The sequence below is a fragment of the Salvelinus namaycush genome, chromosome 12 (assembly GCF_016432855.1).
Source record: "Salvelinus namaycush isolate Seneca chromosome 12, SaNama_1.0, whole genome shotgun sequence".
Lineage (NCBI taxonomy): Eukaryota > Metazoa > Chordata > Actinopteri > Salmoniformes > Salmonidae > Salvelinus > Salvelinus namaycush.
The window spans coordinates 12,588,212-12,614,042 of NC_052318.1; the positions used below are offsets into that span (position 1 = coordinate 12,588,212).

The following is a 25,831-nucleotide window of genomic DNA, read 5'->3' on the forward strand; positions in this document are numbered from 1 at the left end:
CTCTCATAGACACACAGCTCATTCCTGTTCCTTAACTGTTTCTCTCTCATAGACACACACAGTCTCTCCTGTTCTCACTGTTTCTCTCATAGATACACACAGTCTCTCCTGTTCTCACTGTTTCTCTCATAGACACACACAGTCTCTCCTGTTCTCACTGTTTCTCTCATAGATACACACAGTCTATCCTGTTCTCACTGTTTCTCTCATAGACACACACAGTCTCTCCTGTTCTCACTGTTTCTCTCATAGACACACACAGTCTCTCCTGTTCTCACTGTTTCTCTCATAGATACACACAGTCTATCCTGTTCTCACTGTTTCTCTCATAGACACACACAGTCTATCCTGTTCTCGCTGTTTCTCTCATAGACACACACAGTCTCTCCTGTTCTCGCTGTTTCTCTCATAGACACACACAGTCTATCCTGTTCTCGCTGTTTCTCTCATAGACACACACAGTCTTTCCTGTACTCACTGTCTCTCTCACACACAGTCTCTCCTGCTCTCACTGTTTCTCTCACTCTCTCTCATTGTCTATCTCTCACTGTCTCTCTCACACACACAGTCTCTCCTGCTCTCACTGTTTCTCTCACTCTCACTCACTGGCTCTCCAGCTCTCACTGTTCTCTCACTCTCTCTCATTGTCTCTCTCTCTCACTGTCTTTCTCTCACACACGGTCTCTTCTGCTCTCACTTTTTCTCTCACTCTCTCTCACAGTCTCTCTCACACACACAGTCTCTCCTGTTCTCGCTGTTTCTCTCATAGACACACACAGTCTATCCTGTTCTCGCTGTTTCTCTCATAGACACACACAGTCTATCCTGTTCTCGCTGTTTCTCTCATAGACACACACAGTCTCTCCTGTTCTCACTGTTTCTCTCTCACACACAGTCTCTCCTGTTCTCACTGTTTCTCTCTCACACAAAGTCTCTCCTGCTCTCACTGTTTCTCTCATAGACACACACCGTCTCTCCTGTTCTCACGGTCTCTCTCACACGCAGTCTTTCCTGCTCTCACTGTTTCTCTCACACACACAGTCTCTCCTGTTCTCACTGTCTCTCTCACACACAGTCTCTCCTGTTCTCACTGTTTCTCTCACTCTCTCTCATTGTCTATCTCTCACTGTCTCTCTCACACACACAGTCTCTCCTGCTCTCACTGTTTCTCTCACTCTCACTCACTGGCTCTCCAGCTCTCACTGTTTCTCTCACTCTCTCTCATTGTCTCTCTCTCTCACTGTCTTTCTCTCACACACGGTCTCTTCTGCTCTCACTGTTTCTCTCACTCTCTCTCACAGTCTCTCTCACACACACAGTCTTTCCTGATCTCACTGTTTCTCTCACTCTCTGTCATTGTCTCTCTCTCACTGTCTCGCTCTTTCTCACTGTTACTCTCTCACACACAGTCTCTCCTGCTCTCACTGTTTCTCTCACTCTCTCTCATTGTCTCTCTCTCACTGTCTCTCTCACACACAGTCTCTCCTGCTCTCACTGTTTCTCTCACTCTCTCATTGTCTCTCTCTCACTGTCTCGATCTCACTCACTGTCTCTCACACACAGTCTCTCCTGCTCTCACTGTTTCTCTCACTCTCACACACAGTCTCTCCTGCTCTCACTGTTTCTCTCACTCTCTCTCATTGTCTCTCTCTCACTGTCTCGATCTCACTCACTGTCTCTCTCTCACACACAGTCTCTCCTGCTCTCACTGTTTCTCTCACTCTCTCTCATTGTCTCTCTCTCACTGTCTCTCTCACACACAGTCTCTCCTGCTCTCACTGTTTCTCTCTCACACACAGTCTCTCCTGCTCTCACTGTCTCTCTCACACACAGTCTCTCCTGCTCTCACTGTCTCTCTCACACACAGTCTCTCCTGCTCTCACTGTTTCTCTCACTCTCTCTCATTGTCTATCTCTATCACTGTCTCTCACACACACAGTCTCTCCTGCTCTCACTGTTTCTCTCACTCTCTCGCATTGTCTCTCTCTCGCCGTCTCTCTCACACACAATCTCTCCTGTTCTCACTGTTTCTCTCATAGACACACAGTCTCTCCTGTTCTCACTGTTTCTCTCATAGACACACAGTCTCTCCTGTTCTCATTGTCTCTCTCATAGACACACAGTCTCTCCTGTTCTCACTGTTTCTCTCATAGACACACAGTCTCTCCTGTTCTCACTGTTTCTCTCATAGACACACACAGTCTCTCCTGTTCTCACTGTTTCTCTCATAGACACACAGTCTCTCCTGTTCTCACTGTTTCTCTCATAGACACACAGTCTCTCCTGTTCTCACTGTTTCTATCATAGACACACAGTCTCTCCTGTTCTCACTGTTTCTCTCTCACACACAATCTCTCCTGTTCTCACTGTTTCTCTCATAGACACACAGTCTCTCCTGTTCTCACTGTTTCTCTCATAGATACACACAGTCTCTCCTGTTCTCATTGTTTCTCGCATAGACACACAGTCTCTCCTGTTCTCGCTGTTTCTCTCATAGACACACACAGTCTCTCCTGTTCTCACTGTTTCTCTCATAGATACACACAGTCTCTCCTGTTCTCACTGTTTCTCTCATAGACACACACAGTCTCTCCTGTTCTCGCTGTTTCTCTCATAGACACACACAGTCTCTCCTGTTCTCGCTGTTTCTCTCGTAGACACACACAGTCTCTCCTGTTCTCGCTGTTTCTCTCATAGACACACACACAGTCTTTCCTGTACTCACTGTCTCTCTCACTCACTGTCTCTCCTGTTCTCACTGTTTCTCTCATAGACACACAGTCTCTCCTGTTCTCACTGTTTCTCTCATAGACACTCAGTCTCTCCTGTTCTCACTGTTTCTCTCATAGACACACACAGTCTCTCCTGTTCTCACTGTTTCTCTCATAGATACACACAGTCTTTCCTGTACTCACTGTCTCTCTCACACACAGTCTCTCCTGCTCTCACTGTTTCTCTCACTCTCTCTCATTGTCTATCTCTCACTGTCTCTCTCACACAGACAGTCTCTCCTGCTCTCACTGTTTCTCTCACTCTCACTCACTGGCTCTCCAGCTCTCACTGTTTCTCTCACTCCCTCTCATTGCCTCTCTCTCTCACTGTCTTTCTCTCACACACGGTCTCTTCTGCTCTCACTGTTTCTCTCACTCTCTCTCACAGTCTCTCTCACACACACAGTCTCTCCTGCTCTCACTGTTTCTCTCACTCTCTCTCATTGTCTATCTCTCACTGTCTCTCTCACACAGACAGTCTCTCCTGCTCTCACTGTTTCTCTCACTCTCACTCACTGGCTCTCCAGCTCTCACTGTTTCTCTCACTCTCTCTCATTGCCTCTCTCTCTCACTGTCTTTCTCTCACACACAGTCTCTCCTGTTCTCACTGTTTCTCTCATAGATACACACAGTCTCTCCTGTTCTCATTGTTTCTCGCATAGACACACAGTCTCTCCTGTTCTCGCTGTTTCTCTCATAGACACACACAGTCTCTCCTGTTCTCACTGTTTCTCTCATAGATACACACCGTCTCTCCTGTTCTCGCTGTTTCTCTCATAGACACACACAGTCTATCCTGTTCTCGCTGTTTCTCTCTCACACACAGTCTCTCCTGTTCTCACTGTTTCTCTCATAGACACACACAGTCTCTCCTGTTCTCACTGTTTCTCTCATAGACACACACACAGTCTCTCCAGTTCTCGCTGTTTCTCTCATAGACACACACAGTCTCTCCTGTTCTCGCTGTTTCTCTCACACACACAGCAGTCTCTCCTGTTCTCACTGTCTCTCTCACACACAGTCTCTCCTGCTCTCACTGTTTCTCTCACTCTCTCATTGTCTCTCTCTCACTGTCTCGAACTCACTCACTGTCTCTCACACACAGTCTCTCCTGCTCTCACTGTTTCTCTCACTCTCACTCACTGTCTCTCTCACACACAGTCTCTCCTGCTCTCACTGTTTCTCTCACTCTCTCTCATTGTCTCTCTCTCACTGTCTCGATCTCACTCACTGTCTCTCTCTCACACACAGTCTCTCCTGCTCTCACTGTTTCTCTCACTCTCTCTCATTGTCTCTCTCTCACTGTCTCGATCTCACTCACTGTCTCTCTCACACACAGTCTCTCCTGCTCTCACTGTTTCTCTCTCACACACAGTCTCTCCTGCTCTCACTGTCTCTCTCACACACAGTCTCTCCTGCTCTCACTGTCTCTCTCACTCTCTCTCATTGTCTCTCTATCACCGTCTCTCTCACACACAATCTCTCCTGTTCTCACTGTTTCTCTCATAGACACACAGTCTCTCCTGTTCTCACTGTTTCTCTCATAGACACACACAGTCTCTCCTGTTCTCACTGTTTCTCTCATAGACACACAGTCTCTCCTGTTCTCACTGTTTCTCTCATAGACACTCAGTCTCTCCTGTTCTCACTGTTTCTCTCATAGACACACACAGTCTCTCCTGTTCTCACTGTTTCTCTCATAGATACACACAGTCTCTCCTGTTCTCACTGTTTCTCTCATAGACACACACAGTCTCTCCTGTTCTCACTGTTTCTCTCATAGATACACACAGTCTATCCTGTTCTCGCTGTTTCTCTCATAGACACACACACAGTCTCTCCTGTTCTCACTGTTTCTCTCATAGACACACACAGTCTCTCCTGTTCTCACTGTTTCTCTCATAGACACACACACAGTCTCTCCTGTTCTCACTGTTTCTCTCATAGACACACACAGTCTATCCTGTTCTCGCTGTTTCTCTCATAGACACACACAGTCTCTCCTGTTCTCACTGTTTCTCTCATAGATACACACAGTCTATCCTGTTCTCGCTGTTTCTCTCATAGACACACACAGTCTCTCCTGTTCTCGCTGTTTCTCTCATAGACACACACAGTCTCTCCTGTTCTCACTGTTTCTCTCATAGATACACACAGTCTCTCCTGTTCTCGCTGTTTCTCTCATAGACACACACAGTCTCTCCTGTTCTCGCTGTTTCTCTCATAGACACACACAGTCTTTCCTGTACTCACTGTCTCTCTCACACACAGTCTCTCCTGTTCTCACTGTTTCTCTCTCACACAAAGTCTCTCCTGCTCTCACTGTTTCTCTCATAGACACACACCGTCTCTCCTGTTCTCACGGTCTCTCTCACACGCAGTCTTTCCTGCTCTCACTGTTTCTCTCACACACACAGTCTCTCCTGTTCTCACTGTCTCTCTCACACACACAGTCTCTCCTGCTCTCACTGTTTCTCTCATAGACACACACACAGTCTCTCCTGCTCTCACTGTTTCTCTCATAGACACACACCGTCTCTCCTGTACTCACTGTCTCTCTCACACGCAGTCTTTCCTGCTCTCACTGTTTCTCTCACACACACAGTCTCTCCTGTTCTCACTGTCTCTCTCTCACACACAGTCTCTCCTGTTCTCACTGTTTCTCTCATAGACACACACAGTCTTTCCTGTACTCACTGTCTCTCTCACACACAGTCTCTCCTGCTCTCACTGTTTCTCTCACTCTCTCTCATTGTCTATCTCTCACTGTCTCTCTCACACACACAGTCTCTCCTGCTCTCACTGTTTCTCTCACTCTCACTCACTGGCTCTCCAGCTCTCACTGTTTCTCTCACTCTCTCTCATTGTCTCTCTCTCTCTCACTGTCTTTCTCTCACACACAGTCTCTTCTGCTCTCACTGTTTCTCTCACTCTCTCTCACAGTCTCTCTCACACACACAGTCTTTCCTGATCTCACTGTTTCTCTCACTCTGTCATTGTCCCTCTCTCACTGTCTCGCTCTTACTCACTGTTACTCTCTCACACACAGTCTCTCCTGCTCTCACTGTTTCTCTCACTCTCTCTTATTGTCTCTCTCTCACTGTCTCTCTCACACACAGTCTCTCCTGCTCTCACTGTTTCTCTCACTCTCTCATTGTCTCTCTCTCACTGTCTCGAACTCACTCACTGTCTCTCACACACAGTCTCTCCTGCTCTCACTGTTTCTCTCACTCTCTCTCATTGTCTCGATCTCACTCACTGTCTCTCTCACACACAGTCTCTCCTGCTCTCACTGTTTCTCTCACTCTCTCTCATTGTCTCTCTCACTGTCTCTCTCACACACAGTCTCTCCTGCTCTCACTGTTTCGCTCACTCTCTCTCATTGTCTCTCTCACTGTCTCTCTCACACACAGTCTCTCCTGCTCTCACTGTCTCTCTCACACACATTCTCTCCTGCTCTCACTTTCTCTCTCACACACAGTCTCTCCTGCTCTCACTGTCTCTCACGCACACAGTCTATCCTGCTCTCACTGTTTCTCTCACTCTCTCGCATTGTCTCTCTCTCACTGTCTCTCTCACACACAATCTCTCCTGTTCTCACTGTTTCTCTCATAGACACACACAGTCTCTCCTGTTCTCGCTGTTTCTCTCATAGACACACACACAGTCTCTCCTGTTCTCACTGTTTCTCTCATAGATACACACAGTCTCTCCTGTTCTCACTGTTTCTCTCATAGACACACACACAGTCTCTCCTGTTCTCACTGTTTCTCTCATAGATATACACAGTCTCTCCTGTTCTCACTGTTTCTCTCATAGACACACAGTCTCTCCTGTTCTCACTGTTTCTCTCATAGACACACACAGTCTCTCCTGTTCTCACTGTTTCTCTCATAGACACACACACAGTCTCTCCAGTTCTCGCTGTTTCTCTCATAGACACACACAGTCTTTCCTGTAATCACTGTCTCTCTCACACACAGTCTCTCCTGTTCTCACTGTTTCTCTCTCACACACAGTCTCTCCTGTTCTCACTGTCTCTCTCTCACACACAGTCTCTCCTGTTCTCACTGTTTCTCTCATAGATACACACAGTCTCTCCTGCTCTCACTGTTTCTCTCACTCTCTCTCATTGTCTCTCTCTCACTGTCTCTCTCACACACAATCTCTCCTGTTCTCACTGTTTCTCTCATAGACACACAGTCTCTCCTGTTCTCGCTGTTTCTCTCATAGATACACACAGTCTCTCCTGTTCTCACTGTTTCTCTCATAGATACACACAGTCTCTCTTGTTCTCACTGTTTCTCTCATAGACACACACAGTCTCTCCTGTTCTCGCTGTTTCTCTCATAGACACACACAGTCTCTCCTGTTCTCACTGTTTCTCTCATAGATACACACAGTCTCTCCTGTTCTCACTGTTTCTCTCATAGATACACACAGTCTCTCCTGTTCTCACTGTTTCTCTCAGACACACAGTCTCTCCTGTTCTCACTGTTTCTCTCATAGACACACAGTCTCTCCTGTTCTCTCTGTTTCTCTCATAGACACACACAGTCTATCCTGTTCTCACTGTTTCTCTCATAGACACACACAGTCTCTCCTGTTCTCACTGTTTCTCTCATCGACACACAGTCTCTCCTGTTCTCACTGTTTCTCTCTCACACACAGTCTCTCCTGCTCTCACTGTTTCTCTCATAGACACACACCGTCTCTCCTGTTCTCACGGTCTCTCTCACACGCAGTCTTTCCTGCTCTCACTGTTTCTCTCACACACACAGTCTCTCCTGTTCTCACTGTCTCTCTCTCACACACAGTCTCTCCTGTTCTCACTGTTTCTCTCATAGACACACACAGTCTCTCCTGTTCTCACTGTTTCTCTCATAGACACACACACAGTCTCTCCAGTTCTCGCTGTTTCTCTCATAGACACACACAGTCTTTCCTGTAATCACTGTCTCTCTCACACACAGTCTCTCCTGTTCTCACTGTTTCTCTCTCACACACAGTCTCTCCTGTTCTCACTGTCTCTCTCTCACACACAGTCTCTCCTGTTCTCACTGTTTCTCTCATAGATACACACAGTCTCTCCTGTTCTCACTGTTTCTCTCATAGACACACACAGTCTCTCCTGCTCTCACTGTTTCTCTCACTCTCTCTCATTGTCTCTCTCTCACTGTCTCTCTCACACACAATCTCTCCTGTTCTCACTGTTTCTCTCATAGACACACAGTCTCTCCTGTTCTCGCTGTTTCTCTCATAGATACACACAGTCTCTCCTGTTCTCACTGTTTCTCTCATAGATACACACAGTCTCTCCTGTTCTCACTGTTTCTCTCATAGATACACACAGTCTCTCTTGTTCTCACTGTTTCTCTCATAGACACACACAGTCTCTCCTGTTCTCACTGTTTCTCTCATAGACACACACAGTCTCTCCTGTTCTCACTGTTTCTCTCATAGATACACACAGTCTCTCCTGTTCTCACTGTTTCTCTCATAGATACACACAGTCTCTCCTGTTCTCACTGTTTCTCTCAGACACACAGTCTCTCCTGTTCTCACTGTTTCTCTCATAGACACACAGTCTCTCCTGTTCTCTCTGTTTCTCTCATAGACACACACAGTCTATCCTGTTCTCACTGTTTCTCTCATAGATACACACAGTCTCTCCTGTTCTCGCTGTTTCTCTCATAGACACACACAGTCTCTCCTGTTCTCACTGTTTCTCTCATCGACACACAGTCTCTCCTGTTCTCACTTTTTCTCTCTCACACACAGTCTCTCCTGCTCTCACTGTTTCTCTCATAGACACACACCGTCTCTCCTGTTCTCACGGTCTCTCTCACACGCAGTCTTTCCTGCTCTCACTGTTTCTCTCACACACACAGTCTCTCCTGTTCTCACTGTCTCTCTCTCACACACAGTCTCTCCTGTTCTCACTGTTTCTCTCATAGACACACACAGTCTTTCCTGTACTCACTGTCTCTCTCACACACAGTCTCTCCGGCTCTCACTGTTTCTGTCACTCTCTCTCATTGTCTATCTCTCACTGTCTCTCTCACACACACAGTCTCTCCTGCTCTCACTGTTTCTCTCACTCTCACTCACTGGCTCTCCAGCTCTCATTGTTTCTCTCACTCTCTCTCACAGTCTCTCTCACACACACAGTCTTTCCTGATCTCACTCTCACTGTGTCTATCACTCTTACTGTGTCTCACTGTCTCTCTCTATCGCTCTCTCTCTCACTGTCTCTCTCTCACTGTCTCTCTGTCTCTGTCTCTCTGTCTCTGTTCTCACTGTCTTTCTCTCTCAATTCAATTCAATTCAAGTCAAGGGCTTTATTTGCATGGGACACACACTCTCAAAGGGACAGCCCAGTTACTGTCTGGCCTGTCACACATTTATAGTATGCATGATTCTGTGTGTTTTCAGGATGGCTCCCTCTCCCACCGGGACGGTGAGGTGGAGGAGGGGGGCATTGAGGCAGCCGATGGAGAGCAGACCCCCTCCTCACGGGGAGAAAGCGGCAGTGACGGGCTCTGGACCAATAACGCTGTGAGTCAACCTGGCCAACTAGCCTGTCTGTTATTATCACCACCAGATTGTCCTTCCATGACAATTATATGTGAACTGGCATTCAACAGAATACCATTGTACTGGAACCAGGGTTGTGGTGGTTTCCTTTTCAATTCAGTCAAATCAGGAAGAAACTGAAATTCCAATTCCTATTTTCCTCAATGCTTTTGTTTGAGAAAATTGGACTGGAAAGTGTGGAATCAATACCACAATGCCCGTTCAAAATCAGAGACTGGCAAATGTAATATGTGACTGGTGTGTGGGTATTTCTATGTCAGGTGTCTCCCAGTCCCCTCCCTGAGAATCCGTGCCAAAGAGAGACGCCCTGCCACAGCCCAAAGACCACCCCCCGAGAGAGCCTCAACTCCTGCCCCTCGCCTGACGCAGAGGACACGGCGGACCTGGTGAGACTCACACACACAATAATAATAGCCCAGTTAGTGAGTGTGTGTGTGTGTGTGCATGTGAGTCCCATCATTGCACTAACACCTTGTCTCTGTGTGTGTGTGAATCAGAACTGTAACTTCCAGTCCAGTGTGGGCAGCCCCTTCTCCCATCTCAACCCCCAGATAATCGGAGCAGAGGATGACTACTTTGACACAGAGCAGGAACAGGTACTGGGTGACTACTGCTAGACAACTGTCTGTTTGTCTGTCTGTCTGTCTGATTGGCTGACTGGGTATCTCTATACTCTCTCTCTCTATTTCTCTCCTGTCTGTTTCTGTCTCATTTTCTCAATGTCTCTCTCTTACTCAACTTGACCTTTCTGTTGATCTCTCTCTCGCAGATCAACGGTCAGTGTAGTTGTTTTCAGAGTATAGAGCTGCTCAAGTCTCGGCCCGCTCACTTGGCCGCCTTCCTCCATCATGTGGTCTCTCAGTTTGACCCTGCACCTCTGGTAAGTCAACCACACACAGACACACACCAAAATAAAATGCCTGCCTAACAGACATGCCTGTCTTACACTCATTCACACCATTCATAAAGTACATCCATAGTAGCTACTGCTTGAGCTCTAGGCATGCAGCATTATGGTAACTGTCCCAAAATTCACAGGTTTTCCAGAAATGTGGGCACATTTTGCAGCCCCTAATGAACGCTGATATTTTCTAATTAGGGTACAGCAGTTGCTCTTTAGCACTTTGGTAGTTTGACCCCAGAATGCTTTGGTCAGTAGTTTAGACCTAACTGCCTCTGATTCTCTCCCAGCTGTGCTACCTTTACGCTGACCTGTACAAGCAGACCAACTCCAAAGAGACCAGGCGGATCTTCATGGATTTCCATACTTTCTTTATGGACCGAGCAGCGGTAAGACACACACTTGTGCACACACATTATGTACAAGCACACATGCATTCACACACACACATATGTGCAAGTAAAGGGGCACACACACACACACACACACACAAAGAAGACTGTAACTTTTGGCTCAGCTAAAGTATTTTAAAGGGGATTTGACAGGGGCACACACGTGTATAGAATAGATAGGTGACACCAGTGTGTGTGTCTGTCTCTGGGGCATTGACTACCAACTTTTTAAAACCCCAGCTGCTGGAAGAAGTCTGTCTGTTGGGTTTACTCTCCTTTCAGATAATTAGGATCATTTTAAATGTACACTCTTTATCTGGTGCGGTGGGTGAAGGAGAGGAAAGGGTATTGTTGTGGTTGTATTGCAGACGGTCTTCTAGCTTTCTTTTAGCTGAGCACTCTTTTCCCCCTATGGCAGAATCTGAAAGTAGCTGTGCCTGAGTCTATGGCCTCTGAACTAGGTGAGTTATTACTTACTCATCTCATGTCTTGTATTAGTTTAGCAACACTTTTAGCAATCCAGTAGTGTATTGTCTAGTGTATGTGATTAGAATGTTTCCAAAAAAGAGAGACTGCTTCAAACTGAGTGTGTGTGTGTGCGTGTTGGCAAACATGCTGTTGTGTGTTCCCAGAGCGGCGGAGACCTGAGCTGATCCCAGAGGAACTGCACAGACCTTACATACAGCTGCTACAGGACACACTGCTACCAGACATCCAGAGGAACCTAGAGGACTTCAGGTCAGACACACACACACATTCAGACAGAAACACTCATACGTACACAGACACACTCGCACGGTCTCACACACATACCACACACGCACACCACAAACGCACACGTGCACAAACTCACACTTCTCAAAGATGATGTGCACATAATGATGCTGTGATGTCATATTTCCTCATGGATTAATCATACACGTGTGTGTGTGTGTGTATCTGTCTGTGCGTGTGTCTGTGTGTGTGTATCTGTCTGTGTCTGTGCATGTGTCTGTGTGTGTGTATCTGTCTGTGTCTGTGCGTGTGTCTGTGTGTGTGTATCTGTCTGTGCGTGTGTCTGTGTGTGTGTATCTGTCTGTGCGTGTGTATCTGTCTGTGTGTGTGTCTGTGTATCTGTCTGTGTGTGTGTATCTGTCTGTGTGTGTGTATCTTTCTGTGTGTGTGTGTGTGTATCTGTCTGTGCGTGTGTATCTTTCTGTGTGTGTGTGTGTGTATCTGTCTGTGCGTGTGTATCTGTCTGTGTGTGTGTCTGTGTGTGTGTATCTGTCTGTGTGTGTGTGTATCTGTCTGTGTGTGTGTGTGTGTGTATCTGTCTGTGCGTGGCTGTGTGTGTATCTGTCTGTGTGTGTGTCTGTGTGTGTGTATCTGTCTGTGCGTGTGTCTGTGTGTGTGTGTATCTGTCTGTGTCTGTGCGTGTGTCTGTGTGTGTATCTGTGTATCTGTCTGTGTCTGTGCGTGTGTCTGTGTATGTGGATCTGCCTGTGTGTGTGTCTGCCTATGTCTGTGCATCTGTGCGTGTGTCTGTGTGTGTGTATCTGTCTGTGTGTGTGTATCTGTCTGTGCGTGTGTGTGTGTATCTGTCTGTGTCTGTGCGTGTGTCTGTATCTGTCTGTGTCTGTGCGTGTGTCTGTGTGTGTATCTGTGTATCTGTCTGTGTCTGTGCGTGTGTCTGTGTATGTGGATCTGCCTGTGTGTGTGTCTGCCTATGTCTGTGCATCTGTGCGTGTGTCTGTGTGTGTGTATCTGTCTGTGTGTGTGTGTATCTGTCTGTGCGTGTGTCTGTGTGTGTGTGTGTGTGTATCTGTCTGTGTCTGTGCGTGTGTCTGTATCTGTCTGTGTCTGTGCGTGTGTCTGTGTGTGTATCTGTCTGTGTCTGTGCGTGTGTCTGTGGATCTGCCTGTGTGTGTGTCTGCCTATGTCTGTGCATCTGTGCGTGTGTCTGTGTGTGTGTATCTGTCTGTGTGTGTGTATCTGTCTGTGCGTGTGTCTGTGTGTGTGTGTGTGTGTGTGTGTATCTGTCTGTGTCTGTGCGTGTGTCTGTGTGTGTATCTGTGTATCTGTCTGTGTCTGTGCGTGTGTCTGTGTATGTGGATCTGCCTGTGTGTGTGTCTGCCTATGTCTGTGCATCTGTGCGTGTGTCTGTGTGTGTGTATCTGTCTGTGTGTGTGTATCTGTCTGTGCGTGTGTCTGTGTGTGTGTGTGTGTGTGTGTGTGTGTATCTGTCTGTGTCTGTATCTGTCTGTGTCTGTGCGTGTGTCTGTGTGTGTATCTGTGTATCTGTCTGTGTCTGTGCGTGTGTCTGTGTATGTGGATCTGCCTGTGTGTGTGTCTGCCTATGTCTGTGCATCTGTGCGTGTGTCTGTGTGTGTGTATCTGTCTGTGTGTGTGTATCTGTCTGTGCGTGTGTCTGTGTGTGTGTGTGTGTGTGTGTGTGTGTGTGTATCTGTCTGTGTCTGTGCGTGTGTCTGTATCTGTCTGTGTCTGTGCGTGTGTCTGTGTGTGTATCTGTGTATCTGTCTGTGTCTGTGCGTGTGTCTGTGTTTGTGGATCTGCCTGTGTGTGTGTCTGCCTATGTCTGTGCATCTGTGCGTGTGCGTGTGTGTGTGTGTCTGCCTGTGTCTGTGCGTGTGCGCGCGTGTGTGTGTGTGTCTGCCTGAGTCTGTGCATCTGTGTGTGTGTGTGTGTGTGTGTGTGTGTGTGTGTGTGTGTGTGTGTGTGTGTGTGTGTGTGTGTGTGTGTGTGTGTGTGTGTGTGTGTGTGTGTGTGTGTGTGTGTGTGTGTGTGTGTGTGTCTGCCTGTGTCTGTGCATCTGTGTGTGAGTGTGTGTCTACAGGCAGAAGCGCAGCATGGGTCTGACCCTGGCAGAAGGGGAGCTGGCTAAGCTGGACACAGAGAGGGTGAGAGACCGCGTGTCGCTGGAGAGAGAACGCTCCTGTGCCGAACACATCATCTCCAAGATAGAGGACGTTCTGTAAGTCCCTGCAATACATGCACACTAGGGTTGGGCGATATTACGATAACATTGTGTATCAACGATGATTGACAGCGATCGTCGATGGTGACGAGAGAGTGATGTGACAGACAATGGTTTAGCCTATTTGAACTTGACTGGTACTGCGCAGTAGAACACGGAGTGTCTCAGCGCACAACAGGGAAGTACACAAGTGACATTCCCAGCAATTTGCCTATTCTTTGCTATAGCCTATTTCAATAAATATGTTATATATAGAACGCAAGAGGGGAATATAGGCCAGACAGAGCAGAGAATTGCACCATAGCAGTGCAAAAATGCATTAGGCTATAACCGAAGTAAAAAACATATATTTTTAGGAACTGTGTGGGTCTCAACTTACTGTTGTGAGTTAGAATAGTGGAATACACAAGGTGCAATTTGGCTGTGCATCAGCAATTTTTCTCTTGTTATGTCAGTCACTTTTAGTCAAGTCAATTAGCCCATGTCAGCAATTTTTACATTTACATTTAAGTCATTTAGCAGACGCTCTTATCCAGAGCGACTTACAAATTGGTGCATTCACCTTATGATATCCAGTGGAACAGCCACTTTACAATAGTGCATCTAACTCTTTTAAGGGGGGGGGGGGGGTTAGAAGGATTACTTTATCCTATCCTAGGTATTCCTTAAAGAGGTGGGGTTTCAGGTGTCTCCGGAAGGTGGTGATTGACTCCGCTGACCTGGCGTCGTGAGGGAGTTTGTTCCACCATTGGGGTGCCAGAGCAGCGAACAGTTTTGACTGGGCTGAGCGGGAACTGTACTTCCTCAGAGGTAGGGAGGCGAGCAGGCCAGAGGTGGATGAACGCAGTGCCCTTGTTTGGGTGTAGGGCCTGATCAGAGCCTGAAGGTACGGAGGTGCCGTTCCCCTCACAGCTCCGTAGGCAAGCACCATGGTCTTGTAGCGGATGCGAGCTTCAACTGGAAGCCAGTGGAGAGAGCGGAGGAGCGGGGTGACGTGAGAGAACTTGGGAAGGTTGAACACCAGACGGGCTGTGGCGTTCTGGATGAGTTGTAGGGGTTTAATGGCACAGGCAGGGAGCCCAGCCAACAGCGAGTTGCAGTAATCCAGACGGGAGATGACAAGTGCCTGGATTAGGACCTGCGCCGCTTCCTGTGTGAGGCAGGGTCGTACTCTGCGAATGTTGTAGAGCATGAACCTACAGGAACGGGTCACCGCCTTGATGTTAGTTGAGAACGACAGGGTGTTGTCCAGGATCACGCCAAGGTTCTTAGCGCTCTGGGAGGAGGACACAATGGAGTTGTCAACCGTGATGGCGAGATCATGGAACGGGCAGTCCTTCCCCGGGAGGAAGAGCAGCTCCGTCTTGCCGAGGTTCAGCTTGAGGTGGTGATCCGTCATCCACACTGATATGTCTGCCAGACATGCAGAGATGCGATTCGCCACCTGGTTATCAGAAGGGGGAAAGGAGAAGATTAATTGTGTGTCGTCTGCATAGCAATGATAGGAGAGACCATGTGAGGATATGACAGAGCCAAGTGACTTGGTGTATAGCGAGAATAGGAGAGGGCCTAGAACAGAGCCCTGGGGGACACCAGTGGTGAGAGCACGTGGTGCGGAGACAGATTCTCGCCACGCCACCTGGTAGGAGCGACCTGTCAGGTAGGACGCAATCCAAGCGTGGGCCGCGCCGGAGATGCCCAACTCGGAGAGGGTGGAGAGGAGGATCTGATGGTTCACAGTATCAAAGGCAGCCGATAGGTCTAGAAGGATGAGAGCAGAGGAGAGAGAGTTAGCTTTAGCAGTGCGGAGCGCCTCCGTGACACAGAGAAGAGCAGTCTCAGTTGAATGACTAGTCTTGAAACCTGACTGATTTGGATCAAGAAGGTCATTCTGAGAGAGATAGCAGGAGAGCTGGCCAAGGACGGCACGTTCAAGAGTTTTGGAGAGAAAAGAAAGAAGGGATACTGGTCTGTAGTTGTTGACATCGGAGGGATCGAGTGTAGGTTTTTTCAGAAGGGGTGCAACTCTCGCTCTCTTGAAGACGGAAGGGACGTAGCCAGCGGTCAAGGATGAGTTTTAGATTGCTAAGTTAGTTTTGCGGCATTATCATGGTTGAATTACCGGCTGGGGAGCCCCCATTGATTTTATTAGTCAGTAAAACAGATCATTTTCATCTCTGCCCCATGGCAAAATTAGTAGAATTTCACGAAATTTGTTATAAAATTGCAAAATCTGCTCTCTGCCACCATGGCAAAGTGTGTAGAATTGCACAAACTTAACTCTAAAATGTAAAAATGTTCTCTCCACTGTCAAGAGGGGGGGCCACTAAAATGTGTGTGGGAGAGGGGCTGAGTTCAGATTTTTTTGTGGCCCTATCGAAGTTGCCCATCCCTGGATACTCCACTATATTTTGTCTAGCTGTTTAAAAAAAAACTTAGCCTATATTCCGGTTACTAGTCCAACGCTCTAACCACTAGGCTTGACCGGGGCAGCGCTAGCAGAGAAGAAATTAGACAAACTAACTTGTTGGAAAGGTGGCATCCCTGAGCTTTTCAGGACGGGCCATTCTACTGCCAATGTTTGTCTATGGAGGTTGCATGGCTGTGTGCTCGATTTTATACACCTGTCAGCAATGTGTGACTGAAATAGCCGAATCTACTTGAAGGGGTGTCCACATACTTTTGTGTAGCAAGAGAACTAATAATAAGAGAGAACAAAGAATATCAATAGCCTATAGAAAAATTCTAATGACAAGTTTCATCAGGTTTAATGTTATTATGAAAGAAATTATCCATGCGGGAAGGGAAAATTATAGTATTATTTTAAGAGGCAAATAAAACAATTATTATCCAGTTCTGAAGACGGTAAACTGCTTCTATCCAGCCCATGATGTAGTCCTATAACCTAGCTCACTATGGTAAGACAGCCTGTTCCTCAACAGACAGTCACTGCTCCATCATGTGCGCTCCCTCATCATCAAGATGATTGAGTGATAACATGACACGAGTCAGGTCTCTGTTTTGCACTTCGAGATAGACAGGAGGCAAGTGTAGTGCACGATGCACGTTCTTTCTCTCTCGTTCTCTCTCTTGCACACACACACATTCTTTGTCACTCACGTACACACACATGCCATTACAATCACAGGAAGATGATGTTATCAGCGCCATAAGGATTATCTAGTCTGGTAATGTTATAAATTGTAGGTTAGAGGTTAGAGGTGAAAGGAGTGCTGGGTCGTTCAACCTCAAAAAGCACAAGAAAGAGGATTTCAACACCCAACAACACTGTTTCTGTAACAGATACAAATAACTTTTCTGAAACATTATTTTGTTGAAATATAATTTGGTCTCTGAGAAATTAAGCTAAACGATTAGACCCAAATTGTCAATTTTAATTTACAGGATTCAGATAATATTCAATAAGTATAATGAGGAAGAAATTAGGAAGCCCAAAAAAATTGGCTAAAGCCACAACTGATTTTTGGGGGATATCCTGATAGACGAAATACATAATACAAAAATAAAAACAACTTTGTTTAATAAGTTAAACTTGGGAACTGACTTGCTGCGCAGCCTGCTCAACTTGGGTGCCGGTGAGTTTTACACAGGAGGGGGAGAGAGAGAGAGTAGCAATACAGACTCGTGCTAGTTAGACAAATGTATAGATTTCATAGGTTATCTGTCATCGCATCTGGTAGTGCCTGTCTTGACTGCATCAAATTGATGTAAAGATGCTAGCTAAGATATCCAGCTATGTTAGCCAGCTACCTAGCTAGCTATCTAGGCTAAAAGTAATTGAGCCTATTTTTCTGCACTTCCTGTCTTTGTCTACAACAACTCCATTCAGATTAAACAACAGCCTACCTGATAGTTTCTTTTAGTTATAGCTTACTCCATCTCATTTAACTAACTTAATACTGTAATTGGCCAGCAGCATACCACCCTGCATCCCACTGCTGGCTTGCCTCTGAAGCTGAGCAGGGTTGGTCCTGGATTGGAGACTAGATGCTGCTGGAAGTGGTGTTGGAGGGCCAGAAGGAGGCACTCTTTTTCCTCTGGTCTAAAAACATAAAAAATCTCAATGCCCCAGGGAAGTGATTGGGGACATTGCCCTGTGTAGGGTGCCGTCTTTTGGATGGGACGTTAAATAGGTCACTAAAGATCCCATGGCACTTATTGTAAGAGTAGGGGTGTTAACCCTGGTGTCCTTGCTAAAATTCCCAATCTGGCCCTCAAACCATCATGGCCACTTAATCATCCCCAGCTTCCAATCGGCTCATTCATCCCCCTCCTCTCCCCTGTAACTATTCCCCAGGTCGTTGCTGTAAATGAGAATGTGGTTTCAGTCAACCTACCTGGTAAAATAAGGGTTAAATAAAAAGTTATTGTAATTCCATGTTGCATTGATTAGAGATCTCCCACATTGCTTAGTACATATGGAGCCACTGACTGCACACAGTGCCACTTTGAATGGCCGACAATAACAGCAAACGTGTGAAGCCTGTGTAGGCTACTACGGTATGTCATTTTATGGGGCACACATACAAATTAATTCAAAAGTTTGTTGTTTTATTGAATTAAAAATGTCTAATGTCATGGTATATCCTTGTGTGTAGCAATGTCACATACTTAATTTAGACAAATACTTTTCATTGTTAAAATAGACTTATGATAAAAATAAATCTGAATACTCTCGCAATTATTCTGTTGGGATATTAAAATATTAGAATAACCGTGCCCGTCCCTAGGTGTCATGGCTTACTGAAATGACATGGAACCACTCTGTTGTTACAGTTACCGTGTGTGTGTAGAAAAAATTGTACCACATACACGTGCCATTTCTGGGAATTATTTCCAGGTCAGTGCTTACGTGTCTCCGCTCTCTGGGCCTCAAACACGCCAAGCTGTACAGATTACAGCGATTAAGATAGATACAAGTTAGATATTATCGCTCTCTCTCTCTCTCTCAAACACACACACACACACACACACACACACACACACACACACACACACACACACACACACACACACACACACACACACACACACACACACACACACACACACACACACACACACACACACAGACAGACAGACAGACATACAAAGACAGATGACACAGACAGACAGAGACACACACTCGTACTTTCAAGACCACTGATATCATCTCACTCTCCCAAGACAGTCTCTCTTACCTGCACTCACCTGTTGTTTAGTGTTGTTGATGCCAGTGTGAAGGTTTAAGCCGTTTCGGGATAGACTGTAGCTACTAGTCACCAATGTTTTGACATGTGCATGCACATGCAGATTTTGGCCTTTTGAAATTGCCTTGTGAATATTTCGGGCCTTTTATGAATATTTCGGGCCTAAGCATCACAGAGATCCTAAATTATTCTACACTGAACAAAATAACACAACATTTAAAGTGTTGGTTTCATAACCTGAAATAAAAGATACCAGAAATGTTCCATATGCACAAAAAGTTTATTCCCTGTTAGTGAGCACTTCTCCTTTGCCAAGATAATCCATGCACCTGACAGGTGTGGCATATCAATACGCTGATTAAATAACATGATCATTACACAGGTGCACCTTGTGTTGGGGACAATAAAAGGCCACTCTAAAATGTGCAGGTTTGTCACACAACACCATGCCACAGATGTCTCAAGTTCTGAGGGAGCGTGCAATTGGCATGCTGACTGCATTAATGTCTACCAGAGCTGTTGCCAGAGAATTCATTGATAATTTCTCTACCATAAGCCGCCTTCAACGTTGTTTTAGAGAATTTCGCAGTAACACCCCCTCACAACTGCAGACCATGTGTATAGTGTTGTGTGGGTGAGCGGTTTGCTGATGTCAACGTTGTGAACAGAGTGCCCCATGGTGGCGGTGGGGTTATGGTATGGGCATGCATAAATTACGGACAATGAACACAAATGTATTTTATCTATGGCAATTTGAATGCACAGAGATACCGTGACGAGATCCTGAGGCCCATTGTCATGCCATTCATCCGCCACCATTACCTCATGTTTCAGCATGATAATGCACAGCCTCATGTCGCAAGGATCTGTACACAATTCCTGGAATTTATTGATATAGGGGACTTTTTCACACTCAAACATTTTTATATATGTATGGGTAGCTACCAATGTGTAGCACCCACCTGAATGATGCACGGCAGCCATTTTGTGCCAGAAAGCTCGCCAGTCATGGGCTGTTTCTCAACTAATCTTTATTGATTCTTCACATCCTCTCTCCTCTCATCCTTCTCAAAACCTATTGGAGAAAAAGGTCAGAAGAAAGGGACCTTGGATCTTCTCCTCCAATACAGTTGAGAAGGAGGCGAGGAGATAGGATGTGAGGAATCACATAATGACTAATTGAGATATTAGACATGGGCTAATAGAACTGCATTACCATTGTACAAGCAGACAACACATTTGTCTATTTGAAGTAGAAGTGAAACTGCTTATTGTTGTGTGTGTGTGTGTGTGTGTGTGTCACTTAACCCTATTATGTGTTTCTCTTCATCCAGGCTGACGTCACAGCCCACAGAAGAGGAGAAGTGGTAAGGGGAGATTTTTTATCTAAAGCAGGGGTTGGCAACTAGGTTTTTGTCAGTGGATGGTTGGGGGGGAGGCAACATAATTATAATAATTTGTACACTGCATATTGACCACAACTAAGCTCAATAAGAGATTGTATTTGAAAATGATTATTTCGTACCTGAGATACAGATTTCCTGTTTTGCTTGAGGGCCCCAAAAAATCCCTGCCGGCCACCTGTTGCAGACCCCTGATGTTAAAGTAACTAACCACATGATGTCACAATATGACGAGGATAGGTCTGTTCTCATACTAGAGTTTAGAAAGTTTGCTGGGGAGGTAGCGTGTTGATTGTTGAATGAATTCAAGTGAGTGTGTGTGGTCATACAGTGGTTGTGTATGAGTTCAATTACTTGTGAAGGTCGAGGTGAAACACCCACACTATCTGGGCCTGTATTCACAAAATCTGTCGGAGTAGGAGTGCTGATCTAAGACCATTTCCCCTTTTGGAAGTTGATGTTTATTATTATATTGACAGGGGGGACCTGATCCTAGATCACCACACCTACTATCAGATGCTTTGTGTATACAGCCCTGATCGGAAGTCCACGCGTATTGGAATTATGTTCTCTTGGTTTAATACTCTAAACCATTTCTTTCCACTATTTTCAGTCGCATGTAGTTAGCACACAGATTATATGATAGTGGTTCATATCCCATATGGCTAACCGGCGTTCTGTTCTGACTAAGGGGTCAGTGTGCTAGGACAGATGGTGTGTGTGTGTGTGCGTGCACAATGTTGTGTGGTCTATTTGGGGAATGGCTCACGTTGTGGCTGCATATTTCTAATACGTGAATTCCATCAGCATGTTGTTTCTATCCATGCTGTGAGAAGAGCTGTTGAAGTGACATGGGACACATATTCAGTAACCTAACTGGCACCCTATTCTCTATATTATGCACTACTTTTGCCCAAATTGGGTGCCATTTAGGACACATCGTGTCTGCCATTACTCATAGCGTAATGACTTGCCTAGTTAAATAAAAGGTTAAATACAAGTTTAAAAAATAGTGTCATCTGCCTCCATCTTTTGGAGATCTGTGGTACTACACACTTTGAGTTGTGCCAGGGTGGTGTTCATTAGTACCAAATGGAAGAAAACAGACTGAAGTGGGGAGGGACTACCTGGTCTTGTGAAAAAAATATTTTTGTTTTTAGTTGCAAAACGTTTTCCTTTGCGCAAAATGTTTTCCTTTACACGCCCTAATTAACACGACCCTGTTCTGACAATATGAATGGTATTGAAGAATAGGGCGATTAGTAAAAACTGATTAGGTCAGTTTCCTAACCTTTTCATTCGATTTTCCCCACATGTGCTTCTAGTGATTGATAACATGTGTCCTATTAGAATTACTGTTTTCAAAGAGCCTTGGGAGACATTTATGTATCATGACTAAACCATTTTTCTAAGTATAATAATATCATCAATATGATGATTTAAATGATTTTATATTAAGATAAAGTGGGCTATACTGGGTTAATGGTAATATAAACAATGAATAAATAGTGTATTGTGTTGCAGCACTACTATGCAGTATGTCATCCTCACCTATATGAAACACCTGGGGGTGAAAGTAAAGGAACCACGTAGCCTAGAGCCCAAACGAGTCCGCATCAACTTCCTGCCCAAGATCAAGGTACAACACACACACACACACACATACTGTACACAACCAGCTTGATGCATCTATTATGTATTTTAGCACAATACCGTGGTCTTTTACAGCTTGTGGGAACTTCTAATTTGATGTAGCATAAATTATTCAGTTTCTTCACACAGCGGCACTGTTTTACTTCTTGGTGTGCGTTTTTTCTTGGTAACAAGCATGGTGACATAGTGTCTCACTTGTTAGCAGCTTTCCAGGGTAACGTTCAGTAGGGAACAATATTGTGCAACTTCCAGATAAAAATAGCATAAAACAAACATGCCTCTTTGACATGTAGAATATGTATAATAAGGAATCACGGCAGCTCTATTCATGACATGTCTATCTTCAACGGGGGTGGCAGGGTAGCCTAGTGGTTAGAGCGTTGGACTAGTAACCGAAAGGTTGCAAGTTCAAATACCCGATCTGACAAGGTACAAATCTGTCGTTCTGCCCCTGAACAGGCAGTTAACCCACTGTTCCTAGGCCGTCATTGAATATAAGAATTTGTTCTTAACTGACTTGCCTAGTTAAATAAAGGTAAAATACTTTTTAAAAAATTAAATAAAACGTTCTACAACACTTGCCTACTGAACGTGACCCAGTTTTAAATTCTCTGACTGGGCAGTTTGTATGTGTTTTGTTCTGTGGAGCAGAAGAGCATCAAACCTGAGAAAGAGGGGGAGGAGAAGGTGAAGAAGCCTCGCTTTCCCAGCATCCTCGGCCCTCCTCGGCGGCCCAGCCGCGTGGATTCAGCTTCAAGTAAGTGTGGAACACTACAAATGGATGTAGTACACTTAACGGTTCTCTCCTAGTGTGCCAGTTTGGAACGCAAACAAAATGGTAATGGTTAGTTTGAGATGTGTAACAGGCTCTGTAGTGACACATTTTTTTATATACAAAAATAACAACACACATCCCTATGTGCCAATATCCACACTAGCATTTACCTAATATGCATGTCCAATACATCACCAGTAGTATGCAGGTGTGGATATTTGAACTTAGTTCAAGGGAATATATAGCCCTGGTATTGCACTGAGGACAGAAGCTAGTGGTGTTGTGTTCAGGCTCAGACACATTACATCTCACATCCAGCGCTGTAAGGAGATTGTGGACTTCCGCAACAGGAAGTGCCTGTCTGGAGTTGTGTGGGCCAGCTCCCCATTACGTTGTGCTGCTCCCTCCATAGATATACACATATTAGACTTGCACACACACTCATTTACATGTTCAAAGAGCCTTGGAAGACATTTATGTATCATGACTAAAACATTTTACAAGTATAATAAGTATTGCAGTTAATCAGTGTGATGATTTAAAAAAATGTATGATTTCATATTGAGATAAATACGTATGTACTTCCATACTGCTCCTTTTCATTTGATCAGATGTCCATTTAGAAATGAGGAAGATATGGACCCTTTTGTCATAACATTGCTACTTTGCCGTTCTCAACCAATTGGCCAATCTAGTAGATCTAGTTGATCTATATCTGTATTGTATCAGCCAAGCCACTCACTGTGGTTCGTCTCAAGCTCCCTCCCTCTTCATAGCTGCTGCTCCTTCTTTCACCCTGAGCTCTGGGTTTGGAGATAGTGGGGCTGTGCATGGCTGTGTGAGCTTCTGACTCTCGTTTGGCTTATATCTGTGTGTGTGTGTGTGTGTGTAGTCAGTAAGGCCATGGAGTTGAACAAGCATCGGGGCCCCCAGAAGCAGCTCTCCCAGCCCGCCCTCAGCGTCTTCGAGCAACCAGAATTCTCGGCAGGCGGCATCCGTGCCCGCAGCCAATTCAGCGATCCAGGCTCTGACGCGGCCACCCACCCCTTGGCCTACATCGCATCCCCCCCCCACAGTGCCCCAGCCAGCCAGGGCTCCGACCCGACGGGACGCGACTCTGACTCGGGTAAGGACCCCTCCTCTCTCCCCCAACCTATGCTTTTCCTCCTTACTGTTTCTTCCTATCTGCCTTTTCCTTTCCACTTCTCTCAAATAATGATAGAAAGTAAAGAATTGTGTCATACAGTATAGTGCTTTAGGTGCTTTTCCAAGTACTCAAATATCTATATATTTGAGGGGTGGACTCACCTGATTCAGTATAACCAATTCTCTTTTCTCACTCTCTCTCGCTCTCTCTTTCTGTCTTCATGTCTTCCCTCCAAGCTGGCTTCCTCGCTTTCTTTCCTCCCCACGTTGTCTGTTTGCTTTTGTTCTGTCATACACTTCCCTCCTCTCAGACATGTTTTCTCCTTGGCTTTTTGTTGTCAGGACTCTTTTACACTGGCTTAGCCTGGTTTAATGTGGCCCAGCCCAACATAATTGCTTTCTTTGGCTTTTTCTTGTTTATTCCTAATTGGGGGGAGGCCTTGTTTTCAGAACGTCGTCTAGTCTTTGTCTGCATATGATCTGTCGAAACGACCCCTCTCTATTTTCTTTTTGAAACATCTGCTGTGTGTAGTGCGGATATTATTTTTGCACTGCTTTTAGACTATAGCGTATCTCTAGTCTTGAGCTTTTTCCACCGCTCGATAAGACAACTGTTGACTAACGCACTTCTCTTCCATGGAGATCTTGTTTGACCTTCAGAATGAAGAAACTTACGTGAGCCTTCGCCATATTGCTTAGGACCATATTGCCTCTGGTTGGACGTAGAATATAACTTTATTAATTCACATGGAGAGGGACATTCACCCTGCTAAAATGTAATTGAACTTCATTAATCCACCTGGAGAAGGACATAAGCCTTGGTAGAATTGAATGGAACATTATTAATCCACCTGGAGAGGGACATTAGCCCGTTAACCTTGGATTGTTCTAATGTAAGAGCCTCCCTCTGGGGCCATATGTATCAAGCGTCTTAGAGTAGAAGTGCTGATTTAGGATCGGTCTTGTCTTTTAGATCACAATGAAAATAAGATTACATGGACAGTGGGGACCTGATCATAGATCAGCTACTCTGAGATGCTTTTTACTTACAACCCCTGACCTCTCCTCCTATTTTGTTCCCTCCTCTCCAGGACTCACTCCCTCCTCTGCCCTGCCCAGACTGAGCACCGACGGGCTCCACTCGGGCGACACCCTGGACGGGATGGTCCACCTAACCAGCACCCACTTTGACTTCAGCCCTTACACCCTGGACCAATTACAGGAGGAGGAGCGTGAAAGTGACAGGTAAGGGCGGGAACAAGGGCGGGAACAAATTCATGGTCTCAGGGGTCAGATTCAAACCCATGCAGACTCTGTTAGACCACACAGGCCACAGAGGCGATACACTTTGATAGTGTCCCTCTTGTTATAACAATCTTCAGTGGAATATACACAGCTAGGTGTTGATTAGACTTTGCTAAATATACAACTTAATATGAAGCGGGTGTATAAACATAGGGGTGTGGAATCATGGCCACCTTCCTAGACAGTTGAAGTTATAAACTTCGCATTCCTAGGAAACTATGCAGTATTTAGGTTTTTTATGTATTATTTCTTACATTGTTACCCCAGGAAATCTTAAGTTTTTATTACATACAGCCGGAGGAACTATTGGATATAAGAGCAACGTCAACTTACCAACATTACGACCAGGAATACGACTTTCCCGAAGCGGCTCCTCTGTTTGGTCCGCCACCCAGGACAATGGATCAGATCCCAGCCAGCGACCCAAAACAACGGCGCTGCAGAAGGGGCAGACGGAGTGGTCTTCAGGTCAGGCTCCATAGACGGGTACATCGCGCACCGCTCTAGAATATACTACTCGCCAATGTCCAGTCTCTTGACAACAAGGTAGACGAAATCCGAGCAAGGGTTGCCTTCCAGAGAGACATCAGAGATTGTAACGTTCTTTGTTTCACGGAAACATTGCTCACTCGTGATACGTTATCAGAGTCGGTACAGCCACCTGGTTTCTTCACGCATCGCGCCGACAGAAACAAACATCTCTC

The 25,831-nt window shown here is 45.7% G+C and overlaps 1 protein-coding gene across 3 annotated transcripts in view; it reads left to right on the top strand.

Annotated features, from left to right (window-relative positions):
* Positions 1-25,831, top strand: part of arhgef12b (Rho guanine nucleotide exchange factor (GEF) 12b) — a 154,811-nt gene that overhangs the window by 109,411 nt on the left and 19,569 nt on the right. For all 3 annotated transcript variants that reach the window (XM_039005184.1, XM_039005185.1, XM_039005186.1), the window contains 13 exons: positions 9,207-9,329; positions 9,629-9,754; positions 9,866-9,964; positions 10,138-10,248; positions 10,560-10,658; positions 11,080-11,122; positions 11,294-11,399; positions 13,495-13,632; positions 20,180-20,212; positions 21,773-21,887; positions 22,553-22,658; positions 23,569-23,802; positions 24,914-25,067. In XM_039005184.1, coding sequence (XP_038861112.1) covers positions 9,207-9,329; positions 9,629-9,754; positions 9,866-9,964; positions 10,138-10,248; positions 10,560-10,658; positions 11,080-11,122; positions 11,294-11,399; positions 13,495-13,632; positions 20,180-20,212; positions 21,773-21,887; positions 22,553-22,658; positions 23,569-23,802; positions 24,914-25,067 — 1,487 coding nt within the window. The remainder of the gene's footprint in view (positions 1-9,206; positions 9,330-9,628; positions 9,755-9,865; positions 9,965-10,137; positions 10,249-10,559; positions 10,659-11,079; positions 11,123-11,293; positions 11,400-13,494; positions 13,633-20,179; positions 20,213-21,772; positions 21,888-22,552; positions 22,659-23,568; positions 23,803-24,913; positions 25,068-25,831) is intronic.